Here is a 12023-nt window from a genome sequence, read left to right as displayed (position 1 = left end):
TTATACGCAGGAGTTGAAACGGGTTTTATAAGAATGCTAAAAAAATAAGTAAATAAGAGATAAATATTATGAGTTGGGAATTTTTCTTCCAATTTAAGGATTAAAGGAGAGATTAACACAATTTCAAAAATTGTGGTTTAAAATTAATGCTTGTCACACATTTTCATATATAATTTTTTCTGCTTAAAAAAGGCTTGTTTTCCAACACAATTTTTATTTTATATTAATTTTTATTTTTTATATATTGAAGTTTTAGACAATTTGAATTAGAATTTAATAATTTTAATAATTTTTCTAAATTATTTGATAATTTTACTTAAAAATTCCAAAAATAATTTAATTTTATTAAGTTTCCAATTTTTATAAATGATTATTGAATTTCAAAAGGTTTAAAATTGAGATTTAAAAAACTTTAATTAAAAATTCCTAAAACGTTAGTTTTTTGAACAATTTTTATTCAAATTGTTTTTAAAATACTTGATGTTTTGAATAAATATTTAATTGAAAAATTTATGTTAATTGAAATTTCATAAAATTGAATTGTAAGCGAGTGGAATTTAGAAATATTTTAAATGAACATTTTTTTCCTTGAAGAATTGAAATTTTAAAGAATTTTATCAAAAATTATTTAAAATAATTGCTATAGAGAAGAATTTTTGTTAAAAATTGTAGAAAATAATTGAATTGAAAATAGTCAAAATTTTGTCTGGAAATCAGGAAAATGTCAGGGATTTTTATTAAAAGTTTTGGAGAAAATTAAATTTTCAGAATTTACAAAAAAAATTCTGAATTTTGGTATCTTTTTTGTTTGCCTCATAAACTATGAAATTTAATTATTTTTAAAAGTCATAAACTTCTTGGCATCAATTCAATTATTTTCAAAAAATTCAATAAACTTCTTGGCATCAATTCAATTATTTTCAAAAAATTCAATAAAATTCTTGTCAAAATTTCAATTTTTTTCAAAATTTTTTCTCATTTCAATTATTTATCTATTGTAATAAAATTTTTCAAAAGAATTCAATTATTTAAACAAAATATTAATAAAAATATCACAGGAATTCAATTACTTATCAATTTTTTATAAATTTCTTCGCACCAATTCAATTATTTTTAATTTTTTAATAAAAATTCTCCAAAGAATTCAAATATATTCAGAGAATTGAAAAAAATAGTTGTAAGAAATTCAATTATTTCGAAAAATTGAAATAAAATTCTTTTAAAAATTCTATTATTTTAAAAAATTTTGACTAAATTCTTTGCAAGATTTAGTTAATAAAATTGCAATTTAATTATTCAAAAAAATTTGAATAAAATTTTTCGCAATTTTTATTTTCATAAATAATAAAATTTTTCTCTAGAATTCAATTATTTAAAAAAATTTTCATAAAATGCTATTTGAAAAATCATAATAAAATTGATCATAGAAAACAATTATTGTCAAATATGATTGTAAAAATCTGCGAAACAATTCAATTAGTTTCGTAAAAAATAAAATTCTTCAAAGCAATTCAATTATTTAAGAAATTTTATTAACATTCTTCCCAAAAATTCAATTCTTTTCAAAAATAAACATTTTCACAGAAATTCGATTATTTAAAAAAGAATTTTTTTAAATTCTTTGTCAGATTTCAATTATTTTTAATTTTTAAATGAAATTTCTCAATAAATTTAATTATTTTTCAAAAGTTTTATAAAATTCTGAAAAATTCAATTATTTAAAAAAATTTGAATAAAATTCTTGACAAGAAATTAATTATTTTCATAAATAATATTATTTTTCGACATAATTCAATTATTTTTACAAATAAAATTCTTCACAGGAATTCAATTCATTAAACAAATATTTAATAAAGTTCGTTGCAAGAATTCAATTATTTTCATAAATAACCAAACTTATAGTTTAATTTATTAAATAGAAAATTGCATTTATTCTAATTTTTTTTTAAATTCGTCGAAAGAATAAAATTCTATTATTTTTAAAAAGGTTGATAAAATTCTTCATAAAAATTAATTTTTTTTTAAAATTCAATTATTTAATAAATTATTTATTTTTGTGATTTAAATAATTTAATTCTCAAAAAATTTTCTAATAAAAATTGATTAAAAAATGAATTACACTGACAATTTTAAATTATAATTGAATATTAAAAGTTAATGTGTTAATAAAAGTGAATTTTTAGAAATAATTGAATTTTGAAATGGGTTCAAAATTAAAATCTTTGAGAATTTGAATTTATAGTTAGAATTAGTTTAGTTAGTTTAGTTTAGTTAGTTTAGTTAAAAAAGTAAAAATATTACTGACAATTAGTAGAAATTATTATTATTTTAAATTAGTTGACGTCTTCTAACTATAAATTAGATTTAGAGGCAGTCGATATTTGTTATTGAAGAAAAATAGCACAAAAATAAGTTATGAAAAATCTTTCGATCAGTTTCGTGTAAATGGGATGCTCCGAGCTCTCTTTATAGATTGACAGTGTTCAATATGTAATAAGTCTAACAATCGGTTGCATATAGAAAAAGTATACAAGTGTGAGTGATCATAAACACGAAGTCGCGAAAGAGTGTCTCCTTCATACATGATTTCTGTTTACGTTTGCACAGCACATATATATCTAGACGGAAAATATAAATATATACTCTTCATATATTATTCTTTGAACCTGACTTGACTTTTTTCCCATATATATATATGTATACTATTTTATACTTTTTTTCTAATCCACTCATACTTACGTTACAACATTAAACTATTCGCTTTAGGTATATATCAATAGTTTTCAATCTTCTTTTTTTAAATATTCTATAATTCTATTACGTTTCCGTAATATTATTACTTCGGGGGAAAATTATTAAACACGAATATTGTTACATACCGTTACGAAGAAAAGTTAAACTCACGCCACAAGCATAAAATAATTGTGGGTTACTTGACTGATTCAAAAAAGAAAGAGGAAAAAAAAAGAAACCTCGATGTTGAGAATTCATCTAAATAGACTCTAATTATGCATTTTACACGTACCTACTTTTTAAGGTTTCTTTGAAATAAAGAAAGTTGCCCACGAGCTACGCGATTGCATTTTTCAAACTGCTTATTCTCAATATTTTGAACCGTCGTCGTCGTCGTCGCGCTTTTACCGTTATACGTGTAATTTTTTTTTCTCCTTTTGCTTTTGCTCCAATATAATAACTCGACAAAGCTATTTAAAAAAGAGAACTTTGCAAACTTGGCAAGAGAGGTGTCGTAAAACAAACATTTAGACTGGACGTAAGAAATTGTTTTTCGAAGAAAAATAAAGTCGCAAACATAGGCGTATTACGTGCGGATTCATTCATCAGAAATAGTTTTCTTTTATACGTTTATATTTTCAAGAATATATAAATATAAATATGAAAATAAAAATTTCTACCTTTGTTATAAAGAAGCCCATCGTCAAATTACCCCATCGTCAAATGGGGTAATTAGTAACACTGGGGTAATAAGGAATAGGACTGAAAAAGAACTTTGAAATTTTTTTTTTTAATATTAATTTACAGAAAGAATAATATTAATTTAGATAAATTTTTGTTTTATATGGACAAGTGTTGATAGCAAGTAGGAAAGTATTTTCATTGAATAATTTTACATTTGGTTACTGGCAAATTTATCAAACGTGAACCATGTTGAAATGTGAAATCACATTATTTCGAGATACCATAATTTCTCTCACTCCGATTTCCCTACCGCTGATTGTGACGAGCGAGTAACTAAATAATTCACATGCCCTGCTTAATTGATATACCTGTATTAACATGAGCAAAATGTGACGTATGAGCTTTCTAATCTAAGGAAGTTTAAGTCGATACTAATTATAAAATTCAGAAGTCCTCCATTCTCTTCAGTATTCTCAAAATTTAAATATTAGAACGCTTCATATATAATTTTAATTTTTCAATACATATATTAATTCTTTAGTAATAATTTTTATTACTTGCAAATATTTCATTATTTTATCAATTTTAAAAAGTATCTAATTATTTTAGCAATTTTTTTTTATGAATTCTCTACTTGGAAAAAATTATAATAATCTATATTAATAATCGTTGTATTTCGGTAATCTGTTCGCAGTTTGAAGTTAGTTGTTTACTTTTTTGTTCCTTAACTTTTTAAAAAAAATTTCTTTTTAAATATTTTCAATTTTTAAATTATTGTATTGAAAATCATCGAATTGTTGCAAAGAATTTTAGCAAAAAATTTGATAATACTAGAATTAGAAATGTTGCCAAGGAAAAATTAATTAAAAATATTGCAAAGAATTTTAGCAAAAAATTTGATAATACTAGAAATCCTTTGAAGAATTTTATTATTTAGGAAAATAATTGAATTCTCGTGAAGAATTTTGTTAAAATTTTTGAAAATTCCAAATAAATTCTTTTTGAAGCCGAATTTCTTTGAATTTTTTTTAAATTATTGGAGTTTCTTTAATAATTTTAATTAAAAATTTTGAAAATAATTGAATTTTATGAACAATTTTTTTCATGTTTTTAAAATAATTGTGTTTGTTAATAATTAAAATTAAACATTTAATTATTGAATTTTATTAAAAATTTAGAAAATAATTGAATTCTTTTGGAAAATTTTATAACGAATTACAAAAAAAATTCAATTCTTTCATAAAATTTTTTAGAAAATAATTGCATTTTTGCAAAGAATGTTACTATTTATAAATAAAATTGAATTTTTTCGAAGAAATTATTAAAATTTTAGGAAATAATTGAATTTGATTGGAATTTTTTATAACGAATTAAGGAAAAAATTGAATTCATTCGTGAAATTTTTTTGAAAATAATTGAATTTTTGCAACAAATTTTATTATTTATAAAAATAATTGTTAATTTTAAAATAATTTGTTAAAATTTTTGAAAATTCCAATTAAATTCTTTTTGAAGCCGATTTTCTTTGAATTTTTTTTTAAATTATTACAATTTCTTTAATATTTATAAATAAAAATTTTGAAAATAATTGAATTTTATGAACAATTTCTTTCATGTTTTTAAAATAATTGTGTTTGTTAATAATTGAAATTAAACATTTAATTATTGAATTTTATTAAAAAATAAAAAATAATTGAATATTCTTTTCAAATATGTTATAACGAATTAAAAAAAAATTCAATTCTTTCATGAAATTTTTTAGAAAATAATTGAATTTTTGCGAACATTTTTTTTTAAATTGAATTCTTTTATGGAATGTTATATTAAAATTGTATTAAAAATAATTGAATTTAATTGAAATTTTTTATAACGAATGAATAAAAAAATTGAATTCTTTCGTGAAATTGTTATGAATATATAACTGAATTGTTTCGAAGGATTTGTTAAAATTGTAGAAAATAATTGAATTTTTACGAAAATTTTTTATAAAAATTGAATTCTTTCATGAAATGTTATTAAAATTGTATTAAATATAATTGAATTTTTGCAAAAGAATTAACTATTTATAAATAAAATTGAGTTGTTTCGAAGGATTTATAAAAATTTTAGAAAACAATTGAATTCTTTTGAAATATCCTATAACGAATTAAGAAAAAAATTGAATTCTTTCGTGCAATTTTTTTGGAAATAATTCAATTTTTGTAAAGATTTTATAACGAATTAAGAAAATAATTCAATTCTTTTGTGAAATTGTTTTGTAAATAATTGAATTTTTGCAAAAATTTTACTATTTAAAAAAATAATTGAATTCATACGATGAATGTTATTATTTAGGAAAATAATTTAATTCTTGCGAAGAATTTTATTAAAATTTTGGAAATTCATGAACAAGAATAATGAATTAGTAAATCAGTTAATAATTTAATTTTTTTAAAGTTTGAATCAGAAATTATTCAAAAATTCATATTTCAAAATAAAAAATTTCGTAATTTGCATAATAATAATAAATTTTATATCACGTTCCGCGCGCTAGCGTTCGTAACATAGTTAATAATAATTGGTATTAATTAATAATAAATATACTAATAAATTTTGTAATAAATTATGAATTAATAATTAATAATTGATAATTGATAATTGATAATGATAATTTTGAGTTAAAATTATTCTTTTGTTCACTCTTTGTAAGGGCTAATAATTATATTGATTGACTCTGTGCGTAAAAGAAATTTAACATTTAAAAGAATGAAAAAAATTACAGTGCCCGAGGAGTTAGAAACAATTATAAAGTGTTGCACCTGCGCCAATTTTGGTACGTAGAATAATATTGGTGAACAAAAAGGGTAGGTGGAACAATACGTGTATGTAGAATCTTGGTCATCATCGCGCAGGTGCATTGTGCATGGATTTTTGTTGAGTCAAAAGAAGAAAAGTAAATGTCACTTAAAAATTGCTATACTAATAGATAAGGTTAAAGTGTTAGAAACATGATTTGAAAAAGAATAGAAATACCTACATCAATATTTAATGCAGAATTAAAAATCTTAGGGAATTTTTTTTTATGATCCAATTTTTTTAAAGTAGTTAGAATAGTTATTATTTAGACAGAAAAAATAATTAATTAATTATTATTAATTAATAGTTCTTAATAATTAATTAATAGTTCATTAATAATTAATTAAACAGAAAGAATAATTAAGACTGAATAATTAAGAATAGATACTATTTAAAAAGACAGAATAGTCGAGAATGAATATTATTTAAACAGGAAAAATAATTATATTATTTGAACAGAAAGAATAATTAAGAATGAATATTGTTTAAAAAGTAGGAGTAATTAAGAGTAATTATTATTTTAAATCAATTGTTAAAATTTTAAAAAAAGTATAGTTTTTAAATCTTTTTTAAAAAAAGGTGGTTATAAAAATATTTATTTCTTTATATATTCTATGGAAGTTAGGTTTCCTCGCATTGTTGGGTTTTACTGCTTAGTAAATGTGTCTCCAAATTGTGGAAAAATTATAGTCATTAACTTTGCTAATAGTATGCACAAACATGTTTATTTTTTCTAAACTGAGTTGTGTAAGTTGTGACATAAATATCAATAATATAATTTTGAAAAACATGTACATTTGTATTTGTTGTTGAATTTACTTGTATTACTTCAGGGGGTGTACGGGGGCTGTAAAATTAAATTCTTTTTTTTCACTTCAGATGGAGAATTTTATTAATTTCTCTATTTGCTACTTCAGAGGGATGTAGAATCAATTTCGGTTTCACTGAAGAGACCTCTTGTCTCAAATATTGAATATACTCATTTTGAGTTGCAGCAAAAATGAAATTTTTGTTTAATTATTACTGTTTTTTATTTTATGTTTTTAGAGTAATTTTTTTTTTCTTAAAATTTTTTCTGCTTTTTTATAATAATTCCCTTTATGAGAAAACCTAACTGGAAAAATAAGTGCATTATTCACATATTATTAGAAACAAGTAGACATATACTTGCAATTTACTGTCTTGTAAATATGTTTGTAGAATTATAATAACCTGAACAATAACAGTAGTTCTTATTCTAAGCAACTTGCTATTATTCCGTTATCTGTAACAGTTACTATATCTTTAACAAGAAATCAATTTAGAAATATAGAGTTGAAAATGTGTATATTGTTGTGTGCAATAAGAGGTAAATACTTTGTTATATTATTTTTATACAAGGAAATGTATATTTTCTTAGTTGTAATACGTATAATGATAATAAATTAGTTCTTCATTAAATTAATAATAATATATCTTTCAACTTCTCTCGTGCACTGTAAATTGCTCATTGTTTACAAATTGCAGCAAAGTGTAAACTTGTTTGTGAATTAGTTCATAATGGCGAAAGAATAAGTGTATTATTTAGATTAAGAGTTTGCGAGGTAGAAATTAATTAATAAACGCTTTTGGTTTTATGGTGCTTTTGAATGTTTAAATTTGATTTTATTAAGGGCCTTACTAGAAACTAGCGGGGCCCTAGCTGAAATCTTTAACGGTATAATTTTGAGAATTTTTGAGAAGTTACAAATATTTGCAAAAATTAAATTATTTTTAAAAGTAATAAAATTCTTTGCAAAAATTCAATTATTCTTACTACAACTCTAATAACATTTCATGAAAGAATTCAATTTTTTTTTAAATTCTTCATAACATTTTTCGAAAATATCCAATTATTTTCTAAAATTTTAATAAATCCTTCGAAACAATAATTCAATTGTTTTTATAAATAGTAAAATTCATCGCAAGAATTAAATTATTTTTCATAAATATAGTAAAATTCTTCTCGCAGGAATTCAATTATTTTAAATACAATTATTAACAAATTCGATTGTACATTCAATAAATTAAAGAAATTTTTCAAAAGAATTTGATTATTTTCTAAAAATTTTAATAAAATTCAAGAATTAAATGTTTAATTTCAGATATTAAGAAAGATGATTATTGTAAAAACTTGAAAATAATTGTTTATATAAAATTGAATTACTTTGAAAAACTTTCAATTAAAATTATTATTAAAGAAACTCCATTCTTTTAAAGAAACTCAAAGAAATTCTTCAAAAGAATTTAATAAAGATTATAGAAAATGTTAATAAAATTTAACAAAATTTTTCCCAAAATCAATTAGTTTAATAAATATTAAATAATATAAAATTTTTACAGAGATTCAATTATTTCATAAATTATAAAATTTTCGCAAGAATTTAATTATTTGCAAACACAATTTTCATAAAATTTTTTGAAAAAAAAACAATTATTTAAAATACTTTTTATAAATTTCTTCGCTAGAATTCAATTATTTAAAAAAAAAATTAAAAAAGTTCTAAGTAAGAATTCAATTATTTTTGAAATCCTTTGATGAATTTTTTTCTCGTGAAGAATTTTGTTAACATCTTTGAATATTATAATTAAATTCTTTTGGAAGCTGAATTTCTTTGAATTTTTTTTTAAATTATTGGAGTTTCTTTAATAATTTTAATTAAAAATTTTGAAAATAATTGAATTTTATGAACAATTTCTTTCATGTTTTTAAAATAATTGTGTTTGTTAATAATTGAATTTAAATATTTAATTAGGTATTGAATTTTATTAAAAAATTAGAAAATAATTGAATTCTTTTGGAAAATTTTACAATGAATTAAAAAAAAAATTCAATTCTTTCATGAAATTTTTTAGAAAATAATTGAATTTTTGGGGAAAATATTAAAATTTTTTTTAAATTTGAATTCTTTCATGAAATGTTATTAAAATTGTATTACAAATAATTGAATTTTTGCAAAGAATTTTACTATTTATAAATAGAATTGAATTATTTCGAAGGATTTATAAAATTTTTAGAACATAATTCAATTCTTCTGAAATATTTTATAACGAATTAAGAAAAAAATTGAATTCTTTCGTGAAATTTTTTTTGAAAATAATTCAATTTTTACAAAGATTTTATAACGAATTAACAAAAAATTTAAATCTTTTGTGAAATTGTTTTGAAAATAATTTAATTTTTACAAAGATTTTACTATTTAAGGGCATTTGAACCTTGATGACGTCACACATGCTTTGCACAAAGTGTAACGTCATCAAGGTTCAAATGCCCTTAACAAAATAATTGAATTGTTTCGAAGAATTTATAAACATTTTAGAAAATAATTGAATTCTTTTGAAATATTTTATAACGAATTAAGAATAAAATTAAAAGTTTGTTTAAAAAAGGTTTAATTGAATTATTTTGATATGTTTTGAAGTTTTTATTTTCTAATATATGTTTAATTGAAGAATTTTCGAATAATTGAAATTTCGTAAAATTAAATTGTTAACAAATGTATTTGAAAATTTTAAGAAGAATTTTAGTTAAAAATTTTAGAAATTAATAATTGAATTAAAATGTTGAAAATAATTTTGAAGAAGCGTAAGGGATCGTCCATATATTACGTAACACTTTTTGGGGGGAGGGGGGGTCAAGCTATTTGTTACGATAAGCCAAAAAAATGGCGCTAATGTATGTAACAGCGTGTTACATGGGGGGAGGGGGGGGTCAAAATTTTCAAAAATTAGCGTTACGTAATATATGGACGGCCCCTAACAAAATTCTTATAATATGAAATAATGGTTTTATCAATTTGCCATCTTTAATTATAAAACATGAAGAAAGCGATTACTCCGAGTCGAATCACTCCGAACTCGGAGTTATCGATACCTTCATGTTTTATAGTTGTGAAAAATTTAATTTATAGTTTTAAGTAAAATGTTCTCTTATTTGACTCTTTATATTTTTGTCAATTGGTCCGTAAATGGTTCGTAATTTTTCATTTTTGGTCCATAAAGTCCGTATTTTTAAATACTTTCACTGCGGTTCGAGTTTTGTAAATAAAATGAACAGTTTTCAAGTGAAAAATTTGGTCTAACAATTAATAGTGTAATTAGAGACAATTATTGTTTCTAATTATTTAGATTGTATAAACGTACTATATTCTATATTTTTGAATAATACCCAGGAAGTATTATAGCAATAAATTGTGATTAATGTTATGATTAAAAATTATTAATGCTTTCTAGTACCGTATTGTTCACAAATTGGGTTACTTTGTACTGCGTTCAAACTGGGTTTCAACAAGAGGCTTACTAGAAACTAGCTGGACCCTTATTATAACCCTTTTTCAAATAGACTTTTAGTAATAATTCAATGCGGATTATTTTTTACTTCTTTCTTTTTTTTCACGGGTTTGCCTCACCGTGTAAAACATCCCAAAGTATAAATAGTTCTCTAAAAGGCTGCGATTAAATTGCAATTAAAAATTAGCTCTGTAGTAAATAGAATCCAGTAACATGTAAAGTAATCAAGTAATTACTGTTTAAGGCAGAAAAATTAAATCGAGCATAATTGACTATCTCATCTGAAAAGGTAAAAAAAGGTGAAAATATAAGAAAAGCATTAACCTGCTAATCTATCTTTAAGATGCGGATGCGCCTGCAGTGGATGAGGAGCAAGATTAGCAAAGAAGCTAGCTCTAAGTCCAGCAGCAGCAGCCTGTTGTTGACTATGCTGAAGAGCTTGAAGATTCCAATGAGGTATCAGTGCCTGATTGGGTACCCCCGCGGTTGGTGTGCCATTCGTGCCCGGTGGCCTGTGTGCCGGCACTCGAATGACTCCACCTCCGGTGTAAATGAGTCCCGAACCACCGGGAAAGAGTCTGAAAGGTGCTAATAAGTCGTTCGAGTGAAGTGAATGGCTGGTGGGAATCTCTGGCGTGCTTCCAGTGTCGTCATCGTCGTCCTTCTCGGAAGTTTTCTCCTCACCTTCCGGCTCCCATGATCGTCGTCCATCTTCCAATGTTGACGTACGATTATTACTCTCGTCCCATGTCCATGAGGATCTTCGATCCTTGTCACTGTCCAAATCCTCGGACGATGGACTTTTTGGATTTTGACTGCGGCTCTCGCCGAGGAGACGACTTATGCTAAAGGGATGACTTATTCTCGGCGCTTCCGATTGATGTTGCTTTGTACTTGTTTGATTGGGCGGTGGGGAATTTGAACACTCGGACGGTACATCGTGATTTCTATTTGAATCGTGATGTAAATAGTTCCTGGGACTACAACTACGGGAATCGGAGTCATCGACGTTTATCTCCTCCGCAGCATCCACATCACTGTCTGCGTGATCCGACATTATTCGCTTTCTTGATCGGATCTGCAGGTTTTATGATTCGGAATGGTTTGCTGTTTGCAGTTAGAACAGTATCATTTTTGGGGGGGAACTTTTTGCTACATCTTACACATATGGAATGTGAGTTTATAACTTGTTGTTTTCTTCCAAGAATTTACAGAAGGAATGTTAAATTTCATGGAATATTTTCGGTTTATGAGTTGTGACTTAGATTTGTATTTGTAGTATACAATGTGTATTTTTAGGAGTTTTCTTTAGTACCGTGTTAAGAACAATGTGTAGTACAATGTATTCTAGCAAACTGAAATGTTTGAGAGCTAAAAATTATAAAGGTCGCTTGAAAGTAAGATGCATCATGAGATGAGCCGTGACGATGCTCATCCGACGTTGTCTGATTATTTCATGCACT

General features: G+C 23.5%; 1 protein-coding gene and 1 long non-coding RNA gene across 3 annotated transcripts in view; one reads left to right on the top strand and one right to left on the bottom strand.

Annotated features, from left to right (window-relative positions):
• The window catches only part of LOC122501206 (homeobox protein MSX-1), a 65723-nt gene extending 54098 nt beyond the window's left edge, over nucleotides 1-11625 (bottom strand). Inside the window, exon 1 of the mRNA XM_043610508.1 lies at nucleotides 10885-11625. Coding sequence (XP_043466443.1) covers nucleotides 10885-11617 — 733 coding nt within the window. The 5' untranslated portion in view covers nucleotides 11618-11625. The remainder of the gene's footprint in view (nucleotides 1-10884) is intronic.
• LOC122501207 overlaps nucleotides 1-12023 on the top strand; it is a 161423-nt gene that overhangs the window by 109509 nt on the left and 39891 nt on the right. The gene's annotated exons all lie outside the window — the stretch shown is intronic.

This window comes from Leptopilina heterotoma, unplaced genomic scaffold (assembly GCF_015476425.1).
Source record: "Leptopilina heterotoma isolate Lh14 unplaced genomic scaffold, ASM1547642v1 Lhet_206, whole genome shotgun sequence".
Classification (NCBI taxonomy): Eukaryota; Metazoa; Arthropoda; class Insecta; order Hymenoptera; family Figitidae; genus Leptopilina; species Leptopilina heterotoma.
This window is presented reverse-complemented; position numbering and strand designations above follow the sequence as displayed.